The 26,102-nt window shown below is 39.3% G+C and overlaps 1 protein-coding gene across 1 annotated transcript in view; it reads right to left on the bottom strand.

The window, feature by feature from the left end:
* The window catches only part of LOC133541135 (cell migration-inducing and hyaluronan-binding protein-like), a 352,912-nt gene that overhangs the window by 44,413 nt on the left and 282,397 nt on the right, over positions 1 to 26,102 (bottom strand). Inside the window, exons 14-15 of the mRNA XM_061884247.1 lie at positions 19,108 to 19,317; positions 11,003 to 11,208 (exon numbers count right to left, since the gene is read on the bottom strand). Of these exons, the coding sequence (XP_061740231.1) occupies positions 11,003 to 11,208; positions 19,108 to 19,317 (416 nt within the window). The remainder of the gene's footprint in view (positions 1 to 11,002; positions 11,209 to 19,107; positions 19,318 to 26,102) is intronic.

Here is a 26,102-nt window from a genome sequence, read left to right as displayed (position 1 = left end):
ATGAATGGATAACTAGCTGAAAAAAGACTTTGATAACCAAAAAGATTGCTGCTGAAACCGAATGTTGTGATGATGTAAACAAGACGCACGCGATTGTCTGGAGCGTAGTCAGCACGTCTGCAATGGGGACATCATTTTAATATATTCCAGACATATGTGTGGCCATAAATCTACAAAATGTGCAAATATTAAGAGGACAGTGGTGTTTTTTAGGAAGAGGAGGTCCAACTGGAGAAGCAAAACAAAGGAAGTGAACGTCCTGCTCGCTGTAGCTTGTTATTCTTTGTGCACATCGAGGGACAGAAGTAGAGTCTGTAAACACTAGTACAATCTATAGTAACATCAGGAAAAGATGCTAGATTTGTTGCTATTCGTTAATAAAGAAAGAAAATGTTATTATCCGCTGCCCGGATCATATTCTGTTTACGTTGTCTAGTCACTTGTGTTTTCAGCACCTCTTGATTTTGTTTGTCTCAGTTGCCATGACGGCAAATTACATTCACCTGGCTCTGGTTAGTGCTTGGGACGCGCACCTGTTGCCCTGGCACTAATCAGAAGGCTATTAAGTCCTTGCCCTGACCTCACTCGGTCTGGCTAGTTTGTTTTTGTACAACAAGTGACGTTGTTTGTTGTTTGCTGCTCTTTACCTTCTAGCTCCCATGCTAGCTCTTTTAGTTTTTGCCTTAAGTGCTATGAGCAAGTGTTTTCTTTGTTACTGTCTGAGTTATTTATAAATAAATCACTTGTTTCTACCTGCACGCTGTGTCCGAAGCCCGATCTGCATTCCTGGGAGAACAAATGCGATGCGACCTGGTCGTCACAGAAAAAGGCCAAAAAGTCTCTAAACTCTTAAAACATTCACAACAAAGTTAATTTTACAGTAAGCAGCAACAGTTACAAATACAGTAACATGATATAAAGATATGTTAATACTAATTAGTAATAACACACGTTTTTAAATGTTTGTATACATTTTTTAAGCCTTTTTAAAGATATGTATTTGTATATTATTTATATTTATTATGATAGCACATTATATGATGATGTCATGGTGACCACGTCCCACAGGTATCTTGGCAATCTAGGGCAGTGGTTGTCAACCTTTTTTCAGTGATGTACCCCCTGTGAACATTTTTTTGATTCAGGTACCCCCTAATCAAAGCATAGCAATTTTGGTTGAAATAAAGAGATAAAGAAGTAAAATACAGCACTATGTCATCAGTTTCTGATTTATTAAACTGTATAACAGTGCAAAATATTGCTCATTTGTAGTGGTCTTTCTTGAACTATTGGGAAAAAAGATATAAAAATAAGAAAAAAACTTGTTGAAAAATAAACAAATGATTCAATTATAAATAAAGATTTCTACACATAGAAGTCATCATCAACTTGCCCTCTGTGGGGATTGTAATAGAAATCCATCTGGATTCATGAACTTACTTCTAAACATTACTTCACAAAAAAAGAAATCCTTAACATCAATATTTATGGAACATGTCCACAAAAAATCTAGCTGTGAACACTGAATATTGCATTGTTGCATTTCTTTTCACAGTTTATGAACTTACATTCATATATTGTTGAAGTATTATTCAATAAATATATTTACTAAGGATTTTTGAATTGTTGCTATTTTTAGAATATTTAAAAAAAATCGCACGTACCCCTTGGCATACCTTCAAGTACCCCCAGAGGTACGCATACCCCCATTTGAGAACCACTGTTGCAGGGGAAACCCTGCGCTTGATTAATCCTTTTCTAACATTTTACATAACAAAGTAAAACAACTATGTATGATTTCTGCCGATATATGGGATTAATATCGGTATTCGACCAATACTCAAGGCACCAATATTGGTATAATAGCGGAAGTGAAAGGGACACTCTTAAATAATACTACAATCATTTAATGTACAAAAGTGGAAAAACAATCTAGCAGTTCAAAAGAAGTCTATGTCATGAATATTTTTGCAGCATTTGTAAGCTAATGCTTAGCCTTTCAATGCTACAAGTATTCTTTCTCACTGGCACTCATGGAGGGTGGACGCTCCCCTTTCCTCTCCATCATCTCTCCTGCTTGCTTTCTTTGTCTTGTTTTAACTTTCCTGTTGCTTCTGTTTGCAATGCTCTCCAAATCTAAACATTAGAACAAATTAACTGGCCTCAACAAAATTGACAGGATCTTGGAGTCTGGGGGATCCCTTAGGAGCCCAGTCTAGAGTGTATTTTTTTACTCATCCTCCCTCAGCGTTGACGTTTTTCACATCTTTTATGGGGCGCATTGTGGCGACCCATCAGCGTTTCTGTTCTGTAACCCTGTACAATGTTTGTTATTCTAATTTTGAACGAGTTTGTGTTGAAAATTTCCCCTCGGGGATTAATAAAGTACTATCTAATCTAATCTAATAATTCCTCTACCACTAAAACTCCTTCAATAAACAGCTTCATTTAACCACTAGTAAAAAAAATATGTACATTTTCATCTACAAACCCTGTTTCCATATTAGTTGGGAAACTGTGTTAGATGTAAATATAAACAGAATACAATGATTTACAAATCCTTTTCAACCAGTTGAATATGCTACAAAGACAACATATTTGATAATCAAACTGATAAACATTTTTTTTTTTTTTTCTTTTTTGCAAATAATCATTAACTTTAGAATTTGATACCAGCAGCACGTGACAAAGAACTTGGGAAAGGTGGCAATAAATACTGATAAAGTTTAGGAAAGCTCTTCAAACACTTATTTGGAACATCCCACAGGTGTGCAGGCTAATTGGGAACAGGTGGGTGACATGATTGGGTATAAAAACACCTTCCCAAAAAATGCTCAGTCTTTCACAAGAAAGGATGGGGCGCAAAGTTCAAAAGCCAGCATCTGTGATGGTATGGTGGTGCATTAGTGCCCAAGGCATGGGTAACTTACACATCTGTGAAGGCACCATTAATGCTGAAAGGTACATACAGGTTTTGGAACAACGTATGCTGCCATTTAAGCGCCGTCTTTTTCATGGACGTCCCTGCTTATTTCAGCAAGACAATGCCAAGCAACATTCAGCACGTGTTACAAACAGCGTGGCTTCGTAAAAAAAAGAGTGTGGGTACTTTTCTGGCCCGCCTGCAGTCCAGACCTGTCTCCCATTGAAAATGTGTAGCGCATTATGAAGCGTAAAATAAAATACGACAGCGGAGACCCCGGACTGTTGAACGGCTGAAGCTTTACATAAAACAAGAATGGGAAAGAATTCCACTTTCAAAGCTTCAACCATTAGTTTCCTCAGTTCCCAAACGTTTATTGAGTGTTGGTAAAAAAAAGATGATATAACACAGTAGTGAACATGCCCTTTCCCAACTACTTATGCACATGTTGCAGCCATGAAATTCTAAGTTAATTATTTGCACAAAAAAAAAAATTATGAGTTTGAACATCAAATATGTTGTCTTTTGTAGTGCATTCAATTGAATATGGGTTGAAAAGGATTTGCAAATCATTATATTCCGTTTATATTTACATCTAACACAATTTCCCAACTCATGTGGAAACAGGGTTTGTACCATAACCATTCAAGTTTTTACTTAAAACCGAAATCATGAACCCTATTTATTTTCTCATCTTCTAGTAAACCTCTGAAGCCCTGCCTTTAATAAGTTAAATATTCTTGACCTATATAATAAACAAACTGGGCCAGGAAGTCATTACTGACTACAAAAATCTAAAGACATACAATGCAAAACCCAATGAATGAATGATTTGTTGGGGAAGTGGAGAATAAATGCAGAAGTGAGAAGGAAGTGGAGCCTCATATAATGTCGAAAAAAATGAAAATAATTCCTGTATGTAAATGCTGGAGAAGGTGGATGAGTTTGTGTACGTGAGTGTCATTATGAATCCAAAACCTTTGCTTGTGCTCGGCAGCTTATAGCAGAAGCGCGTTAAGAAGATAAAAGTCACGTGACCTGGATTATGCTATTTTATATTCTGTGCTGCTACTTAAAGCTTTGAATCAAATGTCTTCCTAACAAAGTGTGCGGAGGAAAATAGTGGAAATACACTCAACAAAAATATCAATGCAACACTTTCGCCCACATTTTTTCATGAGCTGAATTTAAAGATGTCAAACTTTTTCGGTGTACGAATAAGTAGTATTTATTTCAATTATTGTTGACAATGTGTCTAAATGTGTGTCAGCGAGCACCTTTCCTTCGCTGGGATAATACATATCAAGATACCAATTAGGTAGCATGATCATTGCACAGCTGTCCATGAGACAGATCACGAGTATTAAATCCAACCAACAACAGACCATGTGTGACCACACCAGCCCAGGACCTCCACATCCAGCATATTTTGCCTCCAAGATGGTCTGAGACCAGCCACCTGGACAGCTGCTGCAAACAATCACTCTGAACAACCGCTTCACAACCCATGCATCTTAGAGAAGCTTATTTGTATGCTCGTCGTCCTCATCGGGGCCTTAACAAGACTTGTCGTTGTACTCGACTTAAAGGCCTACTGAAATGAGATTTTCTTATTTAAACGAGGATAGCAGGTCCATTGTATGTGTCATACTTGATCATTTCGCAATATTGCCATATTTTTGCTGAAAGGATTTAGTAGAGAACATCCATAATAAAGTTCGCAACTGTCGGTGTTAAGAGGGATGCCCTACCTCTACCGGAAGTTGCAGACGATGACGTCACATGTTTGATGGCTCCTCACATATTCACATTGTTTTTAATGGGAGCCTGCAACAAAAAGTGCTATTCGGACCGAGAAAAAGACAATTTCCCCATTAATTTGAGTGAGGATGAAAGATTTGTGTTTGAGGATATTGATAGCGCCGGACTGGAAAATAAAAAACGATAAAATAAAATAAGTTTTAAAAAAAAACCTGATTGCATTGGGACGGATTCCGATTTTTTTAGAGACATTTACTAGGATAATTCTGGGAAATCCCTTATCTTTCTATTTAACTCACTAGTGTTTTAGTGAGTTAAATAGTAACTGATAGTCGGAAGGGTGTCTCCACGGGTGTCTTGATGGGCAGTGTCTCAGGGGAATCGACGGCAGCTATGGACGGCACAAGCTCAGCTTTCCTCCGGTAAGAACTGACTTTTTAACCACAATTTTCTCACCGAAACCTGCTGGTTGACATTCGGTAGGATCCATGTTGGCTTGACCGTGCTCTGATCCATAGGAAAGTTTCACCTCCAGGAATTTTAAACAAAGAATCACCTTGTGTTTGTGTGGCTAAAGGCTAAAGCTTCCCAACTCCATCTTTCTACTGTGACTTCTCCAATATTAATTGAACAAATTGCAAAATATTCAGCAACACAGATCTCCAAAATACTGTGTAATTATGCCGTTAAAGCAGACGACTTTTAGCTGTGTGTGTGCAGCGCTCATATTTCCTTAAAACCCGTGACGTCTTGCGTACACGTCATCATTACACAACGTTTTCAAGACGAAACTCCCGGGAAATTTAAAATTGTAATTTAGTAAACTAAAAAGGCCGTATTGGCATGTGTTGCAATGTTAATATTTCATCATTGATATATAAACTATCAGACTGCGTGGTGGGTAGTAGTGGGTTTCAGTGGACCAATGCTCACATTCGAAAGCGTTTGCCACTTTTGAGAGGTGTTTTCTTCAAAGAGGAAATCTCCTTTTTTCACTATTTAATGGTATGGATTCTTATCAATCAATCAATGTTTATTTATATAGCCCTAAATCACAAATGTCTCAAAGGACTGCACAAACCACTACGACTACGACATCCTCGGAAAAACCCACATATGGGAGATATACACATTTTTCAAGGTGTGTTAGATCAATTTTAATAGAACTCTTAAAAAATAATCATCAAGTTGGTAAAATGTCCTTATTTTGATGAATCAAGGAATTTTGCACTTGTACGTTTAAATCTTGTATGATATTTATGGCCACGACATTAACTTTAATTAATCTAGTCATTTAATCACAAATCATGGAGTTGACGTGGTTCAGTTGATAAAGCAACCGTGCCAGCAATTTGAGGTTCCTGGTTCGATCCCCAACTTCTGCCATCTGAGTCACGTCCGTTGTGTCTTTTAGCAAGACACTTCAACCTTGCTCCTGATGGGTCATGGTTAGGGCCTTTCATAGCAACTCCGGCCCCCAACGTGTGAATGTGAATGTGGAAAGTGTCAAAGCGCTTTCAGTACTTTGAAGGTCGAAAAGCGCAACACAAGTATGGCCCATTTACCATTTAATCACATAGCAGGCATCGCATATCTTTTCTCAGCGCTATAATTTCTCACATATTTCCAGAAACGCAGAAATATATGATGGTTCTGTAAAACTAGAAGACTATGCTTTTCCTGTCATCAGCTCCATCTACAAAATGTGCTGATATCACCACCACCAGGATTATTACCAGCTTCCTGAAACAGAAGCCCAAGCTGAATGGAGAGGTTTGTTCTCTCCGTAAAGCACATCATTCACATTTAGGTGTAAGGGTTGTGAATGTGAGTGTGAATATTGTCTGTCTATCTGTGTTGGCCCTGTGATGAGGTGGTGACTTGTCCAGGGTGTGCCCCGCTCTACGCCCGAATGTAGCTAAGATAGGCACCAGCGCCCCCTGAGACCCCAAAGGTAATAAGCGGTAGAAAGTGAATGGATTGATGGGTTGCTCTGAGTGCAGCAAGGAGGGACCTGGATGCAGGGGTTAGAAGAGTTAAAGCCATCTGAAAAAAACTTGGACGGTCATCAAGACCACCCAATGACCTGAATACTCATTATGCTCCGTTTGAGGCTTGTAACACGTCATCCTGCACCATGCTCACAATACCATTAGGTGAACTTGCCATGAGGAAAACATGAAAAAAACAATAGCATCCTCATTATTAGAATTATAAGAGGAATCAGTATATACTGTATCTCAGGGGTCACCAACGCGGTGCCCGCGAGTAGCCCGCAAGGACCAGATGAGTAGCCTGCTGGCCTGTTCTAAAAATAGCTCAAATAGCAGCACTTACCAGTGAGCTGCCTCTATTTTTTAAATTGTATTTATTTACTAGCAAGCTGGTCTCGCTTTGCTCGACATTTTTGATTCTAAGAGAGACACAACTCAAATAGAATTTGAAAATCCAACAAAATATTTTAAAGACTTGGTCTTTACTTGTTTAAATAAATTCATTTATTTTTTTACTTTGCTTCTTATAACTTTCAGAAAGACAATTTTAGATAAAAAATACAACCTTAAAAATGATTTTAGGATTTTTAAACACATATACCTTTTTACCTTTTAAATTCCTTCCTTTTCTTTCCTGACAATTTAAATCAATGTTCAAGTATTTTTTTTTTTATTGTAAAGAATAATAAATACATTTTAATTAAATTCTTCATTTTAGCTTCTGTTTTTTCGACGAAAAATATTTGTGAAACATTTCTTCAAACTTATGATTAAAATTCAAAAAAATTATTCTGGCAAATCTGTAGAAGCAAATGTAAATCTTATTTCAAGTCTTTTGAATTTCTTTTAAAAATGTTGTTCTGGAAAATCTAGAAGAATTAATTATTTGTCTTTGTTAGAAATATAGCTTGGTCCAATTGGTTATATATTCCAACAAAGTGCAGATTGGATTTTAACCTATTTAAAAATTGTAATCAAAATTCTAAAATTAATCTTAATCAGGAAAAATTACTAATGATGTTCCATAAATAATTTTTTTAATTTTTTCAAAAAGATTCGAATTAGCCAGTTTTTTTCTTCATTTTTTTTTTGGTTGAATTTTGACTTTTAAAGACTTGAAATTGAAGATAAACTATGTTTCAAAGTTAAATTTTCTTTTTTTTTCCTGTTTTCTCCTCTTTTAAACCGTTCAATGAAGTGTTTTTTTCATCATTTATTCTCTACAAAAACCTTCCGTAAAAGGAAAAAAAATGTACGACGGAATGACAGACAGAAATACCCATTTTTTTATATTTATATATATATATATGTATATATATATATATATATATATATATATATATATATATATATATATATATATATATTTATATATATATTTATTTATTAAAGGTAAATTAAGCACATTGGCTATTTCTGGCAATTTATTTAAGTGTGTATCAAACTGGTAGCCCTTCGCATTAATCAGTACCTAAGAAGTAGCTCTTGGTTTCAAAAAGGTTGGTGACCCCTGCTGTATCTGATGCAGTACAACGGGCATGCAACCAATCGGAGAACAGGGGTACATATTGTTTGTGTACTGCAGCTTTTAAAGGGAACATTATCACAATTTCAGAAGGGTTAAAACCAATAAAAATCAGTTCCCGGTGGCTTATTTTATTTTTTGAAGTTTTTTTCAAAATTTTACCCATCCCTGAATATCCCTAAAAAAAGCTTTAAAGTGCCTGATTTTCGCTATCTGTGAAGCCATCGTCCATTTTCCTGTGACGTCATCCAGTGATGCCAATACGGATAGCACAGCAAGATATAGCGACATTAGCTCAGATTCAGACTCGGATTTCAGCGGTTTAAGCGATTCAACAGATTACGTGTGTATTGAAACGGATGGTTGGAGTATGGAGGCAGATAGCGAAAACGAAATTGAAGAAGAAACTGAAGCTATTGAGCGAATAGCTATTGACGCTATTCGGCCATGTTTGCCTTAGCATCGCCGGTAAAATGTGCAGACCAACGATCGGAAGTTTCGCATCTTGTGACACTGGATCAACTTAAATCCATCGATTGGTAAGTGTTTGTTTGGCATTAAATGTGGGTGGAGAGAAACGCTGGACGTAAATATAGTTTTAAATGTACATACAGCTAGCCTAAACAGCATGTTAGCATCGATTAGCTGGCAGTCATGCCGCGACCAAATATGTCTGATTAGCACATAAGTCAACAACATCAACAAAACTCACCTTTGTGATTTAGTTGACTTTATCGTTGCAAATGCATCTGCAGGTTATCCATACATCTCTGTGCCATGTCTGCCTTAGCACTGCCAGTAAAATGTGCAGACACTCCGGCACATTCAATGGGGGTCTGGCGGCAGATTTCTTTGACTTTATCGTTGGAAATGCATCTGCTTTGAGTGTCGCACGTTATCCACACAATCTTGCCATCTCTGTAGTAGCATAGCTTTCGTTGGTAAAGTGTGCGGAACAAACGACTGACCATTTCGTCGGCTTTCCCCACACCCTCATATTTTGAACAAATTTCGTCCAATTTCTTGCCACTTTCGCATCTTTGGGCCAGTGGTGCAACTTGAATCCCTCCCTGTTAGTGTTGTTACACCCTCCGACAACACACCGACGAGGCATGATTTCTCCAAGATTCCAGAAAATAGTCAAAAAAACGGAAAATAACAGAGCTGAGACGTGGTGTTTGTAATGTATTTTTTTGTAAATGGCGGCTTTATTACCTAGGTGACGTCACCTTCTGACGTCATCGCTCCGAGAGCGATAAATAGAAAGGCATTTAATTCGCCAAAATTCACCCATTTAGAGTTCGGAAATCGGTTAAAAAAATATATGGTCTTTTTTTCTGCAACATCAAGGTATATATTGACGCTTACATAGGTCTGGTGATAATGTTCCCCTTTAAGGCAATCATACCACAGACTGTAGTGAATACAGTGGGAGGATTTGGACTGAGACCATCACTCCCCACTGATCGTCCTTAACATTCTCATTTGAAATGTGACGGTTTAGTCAGATATTCAAGCTGTCACATTGTTACATTATTACACAACAATGAGTATAAGTACAAACAGGAGGAGCAACATTTACAGCTTTGGTAAATAACCACTAAGACCAAAGATGAAGATGCAGTATAGGAGGAGTTCCCGCTCCCATTCGCCTTTACATTGAGGGAGAAGCAGGAGTTGGTATAGGAGTAGAGCCTCCCGCATCATGAGGGAGCCCACACACCTGACATATGAACTGTTAGCCCACAACCTTTCGGAAGACAGTTTCAAAGGTGCGACCACCCGAATTCATTCCTCAACGTGTCTGACCTCACTCACACTTGTGACTGCATGAAATGCAATGAACCGCTCTTTTTATTTGTTGTTGTGTAAAATGTGGCGGTTTAAGATTCATTACTGTTTATTGTAAAAATGCAGCCCACCAACACACCTTGATGTTTGAAATGATATTGAGTGATAGTACAGCAGGTAGGCTAACAAAATAACTGTCAAAAATGAAGTGTGGGAATGACAACTGCTGTAGTCAATAATTTAGAACATCACGACCACAATGTCGCCGTTTGAAATGAGACTATATAAACCTGATTTTATTCCAATCCACTCAGGTTGGTTTGTTGCGTGGTAGACATATCTCGTACAGACGGAAGCAAGGAACAAATGGCCATACAAGCGTGGTAACGTCATCGTGTGAGTTGGAGTTCAAAAACATCGTACAGTGTAATATGGAGTTCAAAAGCATCGTACAGTGTAAGTTAGGATTTAAAATAAGTCATAAAGTGAGAGCTGGAGTTAAAAAAAAATGTAGAGAGTGAAATAAAACAGTTGGAGCTTGAATACACTGTACAGTGCAAGATGGAGTTTGAAACATTGCACTGTGTGAGTTGGAGTTTTAGAACGTGGTACAGTTCTAGTTGGAGATGAAAAATATTGTACATTGCAAGTTGAAGTTTAAACATATTGTATGAATTAAGTTAAAGTTTAAAATATTAGTAAGGTGCAAGCTGCAGTTTAAAAACATTGTAAGTTGCAAATTAAAGTTGAAGAACTTACAGTTTGAAAACTTGGTACAGTGAAAATTGGAATTTAAGAAGACTGTACAATGCAAATTGGAGTTTAAAAACATTGTGCAGTTTAATTTAAAGTTTAAGAATATTGTATAGTGTGAGTTGGAGCTAAAACATTATACAATTTAAGTACGAATTTAAAACCCTATTATGGTTCAATTTGAAGTTTGGAAAAATCGTAGAGTGAGACTTTAAAAAATATTGTACAGTGTGAGTTGGAGTTTAAAAACATTACCTGCAGTCCTGCCGAGGGTTGGCCACGTATCCTGGGTAGGCTCCGTTAGTGATGTCGCGGCACATTTTACTGTCTCTGTCGGAAGGCAGTAGAGTTCCTGCTCGTACCATGAGGCCCAGACAGTGATAGAATGTGTTTCTCTCCTCTGGACCGTCCTCGGTAAAGAAACAATGGCCGAGCACGTCAAAGCCCACCACGTCTTTGACCTGTAATGGAGAACAAATATTTGGATGTGTTGTATTTGACATTTAATACAAAGCAGTGATTCAATTACGAAAGTAAAGAGGATGTCCGAAGTCTGCCAGTTGTACATTTGCGGTCCATTTCTTATTTTTATATTGACTTGTAGCCAAAAAAGTAAACTTCTATTAAGATTTGAGTACATGAGAAAGTCAAAAGACAAATGTAACACTCTTTGACCATATGGTCCTTTAAAGTCAGAAAGTACAGAACCAATGTTGTAATAGTGGCACGGAGCATCAAACGCGCCGTTGAGTTGAAATGCTAACTGTTAGAAGAGGTCCAATTCTGGTAAGCATTTTAATATTGATTTTGACAACTACATCAAAAAGCTGATATTAGGACCTTACTTTCTGTAAAGACACTAAACTGTTTAATGAATCTTGACCTGCATTGGACTGGTTTTGGTCTTGACTAGTAAATTCAATTAACGCAACTTTTTCATAGCACCCTAACATGAGAAGCTTTATTAACATTGCTCAGGTTTGTTTTATTAGCAAAAGACTTTGCACAGCTGATGCTTCCTCTCATTTATTGACAACATCCATTCAGCCATCTATTTTCCACCGCTTGTCCCTTTTCGAGCTGCATATCAAACAAATATGGATAAACTAAAAAACAGTTTTAAAATAAATCCATCTTCATTTACTCCTAAATCGAAGTTAAACAAAAATAATGCTAATTGGTAAATGTCACAAAACAAAAATACAAGTACACTGACTATTTGACAGGGTAAAATAAATCTAATTTGTAAGTGTAGTAAAGGACGATAGAATGATGTAGAAATCTCATAACAAAATATATGATACACGGTGTCAGAAAATTCAATAATGAAGTAAAAAACTTTTTTTTTTTTTTTTAATGTAATATTTGGAGTGCATGAGAAAGAACCAGGGCTGGGTGATATATCGATAGATACTCAATATATCGCGGGTTTGTTTTTGTGCAATATAGAAAATGACTATATCGTGAAATTCGAGTATACGTTCTCAGGCTGCGGGCATTACACGACAGGCGTTTCTCACACTTTGTTGTCTCTCTTGCTCACAGACACTTAAACAAGCGCAACTTTTTACATACGTCACATAATGACGAGTGCGCAACGTCACACTTCCTCTTCGAGCAGAGAGGTAGCGACATGGTTAACATTAGCTGTGGTGCTAATGGAGCGGTGTGAGTGGTAATACGAGAGAAAGAAGGTGCAAATCTGGTAACATATGAAGGAAGAAGAATTAATTAATTCTCTAGAAATACAGCAGGGGGTCCATCGTCTGGCGGTGGTTTGGCTTCAAGCGGGAGAATGTCGAACAGTCACCGTAATTTGTGAAGTGTGGGGCAAAAGCGTTGATACAAAAAGTAACTGTACTGCTAATTTGTAGCATCATTTGAAAAGTCACCCGCTAGAGAATATTTTAAACTCCGCTCGGTGCCACACCAAGAAAATGCCGAGGCAACCATTTACACATCAACACCGTATGAAAAAAATAGTCAACGACAGAAGGAGATAACGTCCACAGGAAATTACCACATATTGAAGTGTTTTATTTCCTATTATGCAGCTCATTTTTATTTGACAGTTATTAAAATATCTTCTGTGACATCATGCACTAAAGTGCACATTATTTGTTTTAAACTATTGTAGTGGCGTTCTGTACAAAAAAACCCTGGATTACACACAAAGTGACACAAATACTCAAAGAGACGGACATGGCATTTAGATCAGGCGATCCAAATGCCTACCGTTCAGCCAGGACTGCTTTAAGGAAGGGGATCAATGCTGCCCAATCGTACCATTATAATAAACTCCAGGATTTCTTAAATAACTCAGACCCTAGGCATGTTTGGGAAGGTGTCAAAGCAATTACAAACTTTAAAAAAACAACCTCTCCCTAAGTGAAAGGCAGCGCCCGCTTAGCTGAGGAATTGAATAATATATATGTCCGCTTTGACAAAGAAAACACAGACTCAGCACTGCCCCCCGTCTCCTCCCACGACACAGCCATAGTCCTCAGCCAGCATGAAGTAAGACTCACCTTGCGTAACATCAACCCAAGGAAAGCCGCTGGACCTGATGGCGTTCCGGGCTGTGTGCTTAAGCACTGCGCAGACGAAATAACAGATGTATTTGTTTCCATTTTTAATTTGTCACTGTCTACATCCTGGATCCCTGCCTGTTTCAAAACCGCTACAATAATTCCCATCCCCAAAAAGGACAATATCTAATGCCTAGATGACTACAGACCTGTAGCACTCACCTCCATACCTGCAAAATGCATGGAGAGACTGATATTGAAACATATTAAAAAGGCAATAGCTATAGCACCATCCCTTGACCCATATCAGTTCGCATACCGGGAGAACCGATCGACCGAAGACACCATCGCTATTGTATTCCATAGACTCTTGGAACATCTTGAGCTTAAAGACACTTATGCAAGACTGCTCTTTGTCGATTTCAGCTCAGCATTTAACACAATAAGGCCAAACAGACTCAGATCTAAGCTTCACAACCTTGGTCTGAACACCTTCCTCTGCAACTGGATTTTGGACTTTTTAACAAATCGCACACAGTATGTGTGCCACGCTCATCATCAACACCGGTGCCCCACAAGGTTGTGTGCTAAGCCCTGTGCTCTTCACCCTCTTCACACATGACTGCGTAGCCTCTTCAACATCCAACCTCATTGTCAAATATGCCGACGACACCATGGTGCTTGGGCTCATCAGCAACAATGATGAGACAGCATACATGGCAAAGTGTCCAACAGCTGGCTTCAAGGTGTGCTAAAAACAACTTGGTTCTTAACATTAACAAAACCAAAGAACTAATTGTAGACTTCCGCAGGAAATGGTAGAAAGAACACCCTCCACTTCTAATTAATAACAATCTCGTAGAAAGGGTCAAACAATTCACATTTTTAGGGGTGACCATCACAGATGATCTATGCTGGGACATTGACACTGCTTCTACAGTCGGAAAGGCCCAACAACATCTTTTCTTTCTAAGGAAACTAAAATGCGCAAACATTCCGCAGAAATCAATGGTACATTTTACAACTGTGCCATCAGCAGTGTCCTCACCTACGGCTTTTTAGTGTGGTTTGCGAACTGTACTAAAGCAAACCAACAGGCCCTCCAGCAAGTGGTTAAAACGGCAGGGACAAATACAAGGACTATACTCCCGGAGATGAGTGCCATGTACACAGCCCGCTGTTTAAAGCGAGTATGCAACATCCTAAAGGACAGATACCATCCAGCACACGGCCTCTTCAACCTGCCACCCTCTGGAAGGAGGTATAGATCAATTCGCCCCAGGACCACCAGAATGTCTCACAGTCTGTATCCCCAGGCTGTGAGACTGCTAAATGAACAGCATGCCCCTTTACTGCCCCCGACCATCTTATAACCTCACTCTTCACCACCTCAATATTTGTGCTCTGGACATTGCATTGCTGTAGCATCAACGCAACACCCATTAGACATCTGACTGTTCCCACCGCCCCACCCTACGTCCTCTGTACGCGTTCTCATAGACCAGGGGTCGGCAACCTTTACCACTCAAAGAGCCATTTTCACCCATTTCACAAAACAAAGAAGACAATGGTAGCCGCAACCATTCTCGTGAATATCTGCTGGTGGTCACCCAAGTAACAATAATAAGGGTGTGCTATGAAGCCATTGCCTTTGACGCCTTCTACAACATGTACAGACAGCTTGCCAGTCCAGTATCATGTTGTAAGTGGCTTCCACATAGACACGTACAAGATTGCAAGGCATACTGGGTGATACAGGTTACACTGAGGGTTGTGTTATAAACAACTTTAACACTCTTACTAATATGCGCCACACTGTGAACCCACACCAAACAAGAATGACAAACACATTTCGGGAGAACATCCTCACAGTAACACATTATAAACGCAACATAACAATTACCCAGAATCCCGTGCATCCATGACTGTCCAGACAATACCATACACCCCCCTCCGTGCGTCGGTTGAGGTGGGCGGGGTTGAGGGCGCGGGGGTGTATAATATAGCCTGGAATAGTCATGGATACGCAGGATTCTGGGTAATTGTTATGTTGTCTTTATAATGTGTTACTGTGAGGATGTTCTCCCGAAATATGTTTGTCATTCTTGTTTGGTGTGGGTTCACAGTGTGGCGCATATTAGTAAGATTGTTAAAGTTGTTTATATCACAACCTTCAGTGTAACCTGTATCACCCAGTATGCCTTGCAATCTCGTACGGGTGACGATAGAAGCAGCGAAATGCATGCTTCTGGTCGGCACACAGATAGCATAACATAGCATAGCATAGCATAGCATAGCATGGCATAAAGGCGGGCGCGATGGCATATTGTAGAGGACGTTAAAAGTAAATCTATTAAAAGTAAATCCATCACGGCACGCCCTCAATATTGTAGTCCGAGTGAAAATCGGAGAATGTTGACCCCGGATGATGTCCGGGAGAGGCACCGAAATCCGTAATCCCCCCGTAACAATCGCGGGGTCGGCGATTATGCAGCTGAGCCACATCAGAGTGGCCAAAGAGCCGCATGCAGCTTCCGGAGCCGCGGGTTGCCGACCCCTGTCATAAACAAATGCTAAACTGTAAACTACGGTCAACCTGCACATCAATGCAGTTTCTATACCGCTAGACAAAGCTCAAACGAAATCTCGTTGACATGTATGACTTAAGTGTTATTTATGACAATGACAATAAAGGAATTGATTGATTGAATAATTGAAAAAATAGTCAACGACAGAAGGAGATAACGTCCGCAGGAACTTACCACATATTGAATAGATTTATTTCCTATTATACAGCTCATTTTTATTTGACGGTTATTGAAATATCTTGTGTGACATCATGCACAAAAGTGCATTTTATTTGTTTTAAACTATTGTAGTGGCCTTCTGTACAATAAGTGCACTTTAATTTAGTGTTGTTTTGATATGTCATCTTAGTGACATCATGCACAAAAGTGCAGAAATAGCTTGTTTTAAAATGTCTCTGACAATCTTGCACTTTCGGTTTTGGAAATGACATGAATGTTTGTGCCACTGCTTGATAACTGTTTAATAAATACAGTTTAGGTCAATTGACCTAGTTGTGATTTCCCTCTCTGCATGAAAGTTTAAAATGAGCATATATTAATGCAGTATGAACAAGAATGTTTTAATGTAGACACATAGAATCATTATACTGCTGTGATTATATGCATCAAGTGTTCATTCAAGGCTAAGGCAAAATATCGAGATATATATTGTGTATCGTGACATGGCCTAAAAATAGCGAGATATTAAAAAAGGCCATATTGCCCAGCCCTAGTAAGGACAAAGAAAAATGTAGCTTTCTGTGATGACATTGTCATTTATGAATGTGTATGTTTCACAACGCAGCAGCAACACAACCAATGTTGTGATGTTGGTAAAGAGCCAAACTGCTGCATAAGCATTAATAGCGCTGATGAGTTGATTACAAAACAACAGTACAGCAATTGTCACACGGATAGGTATCACACAGACACATGAGGAGCATTACAGACATTTTAAAGTGCTTGCAGAGCTACATAAAGCTGGCTGAGCACACATCAAACTCAGTTTGTGGCTGCTGCTGTCTTGTGGCGTTATTGAAGACTACATCAGACAGTTGCCGACAGTCACAAAATTTAATGCAAATTTTTTTTAATAGATTTTGGTGGTTATTTGCTTTTGTAGACAATGCACTGGCAACTATGGAAGACTTGGTTGCTAGCTGAATAGAGGCAATAATTGGAGCACTTACAGCATGCTGCATGAAATAAATGGACATTTTGGAGATTTTGGATAGTGTTTCCGTGTGAATGCAATGCTTGAACAATTAAAAAAAATACAAGTATTTTCCTAGTCTAATTAGGGGTGTCCAAACTTCTTCCACAGTGGGAAAACTGTAGCATGTTGGTTAGTTGATGTCAGTTTATTTCAAACATGCATACAATTACAATGTAATACATCACATTTTTGCAGTTTTCTCAACAGAATATGACCAAAAAGGACGAGAAAGAAGCAGAGTTTATTTAATCCTACCCTTTTTAGTATCTTAGCAGTTTTTTTTTACACATTTGTTTGTTCTCAATTTGTAAGTTTGCTTTTATGAGTCATAGATAAATAGTAATGTAATTTATGGTTCACATTAAGATATGAATAAGATTATCTCATCTTTTGATAAGGTTCAACATTTTTGTCAAGATTCTTCTTTGTACTTTGTGAACACTTTGGGTCTGATTTACTAAGATTTGCGTGTAATAAAACACACAAAACTGATCTACTAATTGTGTGCAAAGTAGAATGTGTCTGTTAAGTGAGCAGAATAAGGCGTGCAATCCATTTTTGCATCCCTGTCATCATAAATATGCAAAACATATGCTTGTCATCAAAATGCCCACAATACTGGGAGGAGAAAATGCAAATCTAATTTTTAGCACACAAAATGTGATGGATCAAGATTCATCACAGTTTTGTGAGAAATATTTTGCGTTTTATTTAGCACGTGTGAGATGGATGTGCAAACTGAGAGTTCCACACACAGCTGCAAAACTGGTGCTCGCGCTGTAAAGACAGACGATGGACAGACAAGAATCTTCGGTCCTACGTGTGTGTGTCAACATTTCGGACGGTCAAAAATAAAATATGGTAAACATACATACAACATAATTGTAGAAATTTATAGCTGCAAAAGGACTTAAAGGGCTGATTAAAATGAATTAAATTGGATGGATGGATGAAAAAACGTCTTTAAGTTTACATTTTCTGGAGAAAATGCAGCCTCTCTCCAATGAACGCACCTTCGACGGTAAAAAAAAGGGAAAAAAAGAGGGGTTTTAAATGTGCAGTAGAAGGACTGCTTCTAAAATGCCAATGAAAGTAGAACATGTGTCCTGCTTTTTTGCAATCCTAGCAAAATGCTGGAGGTAGGAGCATGACAACATGAATGTGCAGTAAAGGACTGTCTCCGTGGTGATGCCCCGCTTAGTGCACTCTAAATCACTTAAATAAGGCGAACTGCATCACTTTTCAATTGCACACGCAGTGTTAATAAATTGCACGCAAAACGCCCACTAATAGTACACGCTATTTTATAGATTGCACATGCTGCACTTCTGATCTAAGTAAATCAGGGACTTAGTGTTTGAACAGTTTCTTAAACTGGATCATATTAGTACTTTGTTTGCTTCTTTGCCTAATCCATTCCATAATTTAATCACACATACTGATATGCTAAAGGTTTTAAGTGTTGTACGGGCAAACAAATGTTTTAAATTAGATTTTCCTTTAAGGATATATTTCTCCTCTTTTGTTGAGACAAATTGTTGAACGTTCTTGGATAGCAGGTTATAGTTTGCTTTGTACATAATTTTAGCTGTTTGAAAATGCACCAACTCATTACATTTCAATATTTTTGATTCAATAAACAAAGGATTAGAGTGTTCTCTATATTAAACATTATGTTTTATTCTACCTGATCTTTTTTGTAACACCTTTAGTGAATGAAGTGTACATTTGTAATTGTTTCCCCATTTTTTTACACATTAGCTCCGATATGGTAACAATAGCGAGCATTAGAAAATATGGAGTGATTTAGCAGAACATATTTTTTACTATTTATTCATTATTGACGTGTTCCTTGCTGCTTGTGTATTTTTACATGAGATTTCTAATTCATTTAATATTTTATATTACACCCAAACATTTGATTTCTTTTACCCTTTCAATATCTTCAATGTCAAGAAATGTCTTGAAAATTGTCAAATGTTTTGATGAAGGCAGCTAAAAAACTAATAGAATATACATTAGATATTTCTTCATGGGATGGGTACTCACCATAAGTCCATTGGAGGCATGGATGGTGACACAACGAGAATAAGAGTGGTGGATTGACAGGTCCCTGACGTAGGTGGGGGGGTCATAGCCTCCCTTCTGGTCCACGTCACCGTCCATATGAAAGTGGACGGGATAATGTCCCATCGTCTGTTGACCCATGTGCTGCATCTCCAAGCCAGATATATGAGCAGCCTTGAACCCTCGCTCTACCTAATGACAGCGGAGAGGATCAGTCAGTTCATTACTACATAATAACTCTGATAATATTATCAACAACAATGTTAAAGGCCTACTGAAATGAGATTTTCTTATTTAAACGGGGATAGCAGGTCCATTCTATGTGTCATACTTGATCATTTCACGATATTGCCATATTTTTGCTGAAAGGATTTAGTAGAGAACATCCACGATAAAGTTTGCAACTTTCGGTGCTAAGAGAAAAGCCCTGCCTCTACCAGAAGTCACAGACGTCACATGTTGATGGCTCCTCACCTATTCACATTGATTTTAATGGGAGCCTCCAACAAAAACAGCTATTCGGACCGAGAAAACGACAATTTCCCCATTAATTTGAGTGAGGGTGAAAGATACGTGTTTGAGGATATTGATAGCGATGGACTAGAAAAAATACAAAAAAAAACGCGTTTGCATTGAGACGGATTCATATGTTTTTAGAGACATTTACTAGGATAATTCTGGGAAATCCCTTATCTTTCTATTGAGTTGCTAGTGTTTTAGTGAGTTTAACAGTACCTGATAGTCGGAAGTGTACGTCGACGGCCGGGTGTTGACACGCAGTGTCTCAGGGAAGTCTACGGCAGCTGTATGGGTGGCACAAGCTCAGCTGATATCCGGTAAGAAGGGACTTTTTAACCACAATTTGCTCACCGAAACCTGCTGGTTGACATTCGGTCGGAATCCATGTCCGCTCTGATCCATAGTAAAGTTTCACCTCCGTGAATTTTAAACAAGGAATCACCGTGTGTTTGTGTGGCTAAAGGCTAAAGCTTCCCAACTCCATCTTTGTACTGTGACTCCTCCAATATTAATTGAACAAATTGCAAAGGATTCAGCAACACAGATGTCCAAAATACTGTGTAATTATGCCGTTAACCCTTAGATGCATAAGTGGGTCAAAAATGACCCGGTGAGGTTGTTTTCTTGAAATATCTTTGTAATGAAAATTTTTTAACATTTCATATTCCAGGTATTCCTCAAAAAATATGTTTCTGACATAATTCCATTTACATTTGTAACTTACCTTTTAAAAATTTTAAGAAATTTAGTTTTTGTACTACTACCCCAAGCTTCCATAAGTGGGTCACAAATGACCCGCATGCATTTTCTTTGGAATCCAATGGGAACCTTCCACTCTTATCAGCTGTGGCTGTCTGGAATAAATAAATTGTGGACCACACGGACTATATCAGAAGTTTGACCCTTCAGGAAGACTATTTTACACAGTAAGAGCTGATACATGTAAGTATTATTGTCATATAGTATTGTGTGTGTGTGTCTTTCATGACTTATTCACTGCTTTTATTTATCAACGGATTAGCCTAGTTTATAACTAGCTAAAACTAGCTAGCTAACTAAGTCAGCTAACATTACTATTTGTATTGTGTTTTTGCGTGTGAGAGTGTTTGTATTATTCATCAATAAATTAGCCTACTTTACAACTAGCTAACACTAGCTAGCTAACTAAGTTGGCTAACATCACTATTTGAATTGTGTTTGTGCGTGTGAAAGAGTGTTAGTATTATTCATCAATAAATTAGCCTACTTTACAACTAGCTAACACTAGCTAGCTAGCATTACTATATGGTATTTAGTGTGTATGTGTGTGTAAGTGAGTGCTACATATTAATCCATTGAAAACATTACTCTCATGTTTCTTCATAAAGGTGTCATGGCTGCTAAATACACAATGGAAATGGTCCTACAGATACTGGATGATGGAGAGGCGATAACGGGGTTGGACTCAGAGTCTGAAATTTTTGATGATGAGGACCCAGACTATTGTCCAGGTGGCAGTGGCAGTCGTCCACCTGGAAATCCAACTGAACAGGATCAATCTGACTCAGAAGATTCCTCTTCGGTGTCCTCTGAAGAAGAAAATATCATGTCCAACAGAATGAGTCGGAAGGGCTCTTACTGGAGCGAGTTACCTCCCACCCAGGGTAGAACACAGAGCCACAATATCATCAGAAGTCGGTCAGGGCCTGCAGAAGGGCTTAGCACCACTGTCTCACCAAAAGATGCATGGGAGCTCTTTATCACTGATGATATAATACAAGAGGTGATGTAGTGCACAAACTTGGAAGGACGGAGAGTAGCAACAGCTAGAAGAAAAGAATGGACAAATGTCACTAAAGATGAATTCATGGCCTTCATTAGATTGACCCTGCTTGCAGGAAGTGAGAAGAACTGGATGTTTCAGTCCATGAGCTTTTTGGGAGTCCTCTACATAATCTTATGTACAAGGCCACTATGGCTGTTGGAAGATTTGAAGACATTCGCCGTACCTTGCGCTTCGATGATAAGAGGACCAGAGCCTTCCGACTGGAAACAGACCATATGGCAGCCTTGCGCTATGTATGGGACCTGTTCCTGGTCAACTGCAGACAGCGATTCATCCCCAGTGATTGTGTCACTGTGGACGAACAGCTTGTGCCATTCAGGGGTAGGTGCAAGTTCTTACAGTACATGCCGAGCAAGCCCGCCAAGTACGGCCTAAAGATCTTCTGGGTTTGTGATGCACGCATCCCCTATGCAATAGATGGTATAGTTTACATAGGGAGACAACCAGGTGAAGAAGTTCAGAGGAATCTGGGGGAAAACATTGTCAAGCAGTTGTGTGGTAGATTTAGAAACACAGGTCGCAACATCACAATGGATAACTTTTTCACTAGTGTGCCTCTTGCACAGCATCTTCTAGAGAAGGATCTCACTATTGTGGGGACTCTACGTCTGAACAAGCCAGACATCCCTCCTGATGAAGCCTTCCAAGTCCAGGGAGGTTCACAGCACAGAGTTTGGATTCAACAACAGCCTTACCATGGTCAGCTATGTCAGAAAGAAAGCAAAAGCTGTTGTGCTCCTGAGCACGATGCACCACGACAAAGTAGTGGATGAAAATAGCAGAAAGAAAAAAACAGAAGTGATCACATTTTACAACAAGACGAAAGGAGGTGTAGACACCACTGACCAGATGGTTGGAACCTACACCTGCAAGCGCCAAACACAGAGGTGGCCCATGGTGTTGTGGTACAACATAATTGACATCGCCACCCTGAATTCCTACACCTTTTTCATGGCTCAGCACCCAGATTTCAAGAGCGACATCACCAATGCACGACGGATCTTCCTCAAAGAGCTGTCAAAGGAGCTTGTCACCCCACACATGAGGAGTCGACTGGAAGGCTGTCCCCAACTGCAAACCCCGATTATTGAAGCAATGGAAAGTTGTGGGGTGACAAAAGCCAAAATCCAGCCACAGGAGAGAAGCAGACAGGGCCAACCAAAGAGAAAGAGGTGTCAGATCTGCCCAAGTAACACAGATCGCAAAGTTAACAACAGTTGTGGGAAATGCAATGATCACTGCCAGAAACAGGTAGTTTGTCTGAACTGCATACAATGATGAGACAAGGCAAAACAGGGAAAAGAAAGAGGAACTGTCAATGACTGGACATACATACACACACGCACACACAATGGATGTTCACATTTTTTCTATTGCTGTTCTGGGTAATTTTGTTTTAAATTGTGAAGAAGAAAAGTGAAGAATAAAGATATTTTAAACATGAAATCATTCTTGTGTGGTCCTAAATATATTACAAAATATTATACAAGTGATTATTCTTCACCAAAATGACAACAAATGGCATGAAAACACGTTGATTCTAACATGGGTCATTTTTGACCCACTTGTGGAAGAGTGTAGGGTCCAGTCACTCGTGCATCTAAGGGTTAAAGCAGACGACCTTTAGCTGTGTGTGTGCACAGCGCTTATATTCCCTAACAGCCCGTGACGTCAAGCGTAAACGTCATCATTACGCAACGTTAAAAAAAAAAAAAAACTCTCGGGAAATTTAAAATTGCAATTTAGTAAACTAAAAAGGTCATATTGGCATGTGTTGCAATGTTAATATTTCATCATTGATATATAAACTATCAGACTGTGTGGTGGGTAGTAGTGTGTTTCAGTAGGCCTTTAAGAACAGTGGGCCATTTGTAGCCAAAGCCAGCTAGGGTGACAAAGTGTGGTCGTAACCTCACAAGTATTCTCACCACTTGTACAAAGCAGGGTGGGGGTTTTGTTGGCAAATAAGCTCGTGTGACGTAGCGGAACGAAGATGCAAACTTTAGGGGACAAAAATTGTGCAGAAAAGACATAGTTCACCATTGGTTTTGTGTTTCGTCTTTCTGTGTGTCGCATGATTTTTTGTGATTTTGTTTCAAACATGTCAATGATGTCAACACAGCTGATTCAACAAGGGAGGAAAAGATCAATAAGTAGTAAAGCCCCCTCCGAACAAGAAATCCTTCCCCAAAGTTCATATACTCTTTAATTTGTAATGTTTTATACTTCAAACATTTACTGTATTTGAGCACATGGTGTCCTCAAATCTTGTGAAATCAGATTATGTTGCTATATTTTAGTTGACACAAACACATGATACATCAGCCCGCGAGTCACATGGCCTGATTTCAAAGTTTGTTCCTCAGGAAAAAAAACGGGAAGTTGAAAAGAAAATTGGAAGAAAAAGGCAGATGGAGCTTTTGATAGTGAACAATGGACGCCCAATAAAACACAGTTTGACAAATAAACTGCAGACAGCTGAAGAGGATATCTTTGTTTACTATATGCCACTTGACAGATCACTTTAAGAAAATGGAACAACTCTGCTGGTACTTGTATTATGGATAAGGTAAAAGCAAAACTGTCAAGAATTAAGTTTTTTTCCAATGTTTGTCTTCTATGGTTTTTATATTTCTGTGATTGATATTGTGCGCTGACAAAAGTGCTGCGTATAAGAGCAGATGAGCAATAAGTACAAGTAGGTATGAGTATATAGTTAAAGGCCTACTGAAACCCACTACTACCGACCATGCAGTCTGATAGTTTATATATCAATGATGAAATCTTAACATTGCAACACATGCCAATACGGCCTTTTTAGTTTACAAAATTACAATTTTAAATTTCACGTGAAGTATCCTGTTGAAAACATCGGTATGATGACGCCTATGATGACGCGTGCGCGTGACGTCTCGGATTGTAGCGGACATTTTTTTCCAGCCCGATCCAAGTTATAAGTAGTCTGCTTATTCTGCAGTATTCTGGACATCTGTGTTGCTGAATCTTTTGCAATTTGTTCGATTAATAATGGAGAAGTCAAAGAAAAAAGATGTAGGTGGGAAGCGGTGTATTGCAGCTGCCGTTAGCAACACAAACATAGCCGGTGTTTCCTTGTTTACATTCCCGAAGGTGAAGCTTTAATATGGAACAGAGCGGTCACGCCAACATGGTTCCCGAACACATGTCAACCGGCAGGTTTCGGTGAGAAAATTGTGCTAATAAGTCGGCTCTTACCTTACCGTAGACATGAGCGGAGCTTGCGTCCTTCTGTAGCTGCGGACTCTCTTACCTCCTCCTACCGGAGACACTGGCGGTCACCATACTTGTAGCCACACCGCTCCGACTTTCAGGTACGACTATATAATCTCACTAAAATACTAGTTACACAATAAGCAGATAAGGGATTTTCCAGAATTGTCCTAGTAAATGTGTCTAATAACCTCTGAATCGCTCCTACTGCCCTTGCCTTTTTTTTTTTTCTAGTCCTTCACTCTCACTATCCTAATCCACGAATCTTTCATCCTGGCTCAAATTAATGGGGAAATCGTCGCTTTCTCGGCCCGAATCGCTCTCGCTGCCGGTGGCTATGATTGTAAACAATGTGAGGATGTGAGGAGCTCCACAACCCGAGACGTCACGCACACATTGTCTGCTACATCCGGTACAGGCCAGGCTTTTTTATTAGTGACCAAAAGTTGCCAACTTTATCGTCGATGTTCTCTACTAAATCCTTTTAGCAAAAATATGGCAATATCGCGAAATGATCAAGTATGACACATAGAATGGACCTGCTATCCCCGTTTAAATAAGAAATGTCATTTCAGTAGGCCTTTAAAGTTTTAATTTATTTCAAACACGCAAACAGTTACATAGTATATGTACAGCATACCATGAAGAACAGGATACGATTCTTCCCCCCTAGGACAGAGATTTGTGTCCTCATGTCCTTTACAGGCTCTCATCAATCCACTGCATTTCTAGCTTAGGCTAATATAGTACAGCGGTAACTCGAGATACTAGTAAAATGAGGCCATCCTACAAGTTTCTGGGGATAAAAAACTCTCTTGGCTAGTTGCTATAATATAGGTTGGAAGCAAAAATTTGGGTTACAAGCCTACCCACAGCTAGTTGGCATAGCAAATGTCACCAACTGACTTCCATGGAATCTAACGAGTACATCTATCCATCCATCCATCTTCTTCCATTTATTGGAAGTCAAGTCGCAGGGGCAGCAGCCTAAGCAGGAAAGCCCAGACTTCCCTCTCTCTAGCCACTTCGTCAAGCTCTTCCCGGGGAATCCCGAGGCGTTCCAAGGCCAGCCGGGAGACATAGTCTTCCCAACGTGTCCTGGGTCTTCCCCGTGGCCTCCTACTGGTCGGACGTGCCTGAAACACCTCCCTAGGGACGCGTTCGGGTGGCATCCGGACCAGATGCCCGGACCACCTCATCTGGCTTTTCTCAATGTGGAGGGGCAGCGGCTTTACTTTGAGCTCCTCCCGGATGGCAGAGCTTCTCACCCTATCTCTAAGGGAGAGCCACGCCACCCGGTGGAGGAAGCTCATTTCAGCTGCTTGCACCCGTGATCTTGTCCTTTTGGTCATAACCCAAAGCTCAAGACCATAGGTGAGGATGG

The sequence above is a fragment of the Nerophis ophidion genome, linkage group LG02 (assembly GCF_033978795.1).
Source record: "Nerophis ophidion isolate RoL-2023_Sa linkage group LG02, RoL_Noph_v1.0, whole genome shotgun sequence".
NCBI classification, from domain to species: domain Eukaryota; kingdom Metazoa; phylum Chordata; class Actinopteri; order Syngnathiformes; family Syngnathidae; genus Nerophis; species Nerophis ophidion.
Note: the sequence above shows the minus strand (reverse complement) of the source record. Positions and strands in the feature narration are given on the sequence as shown.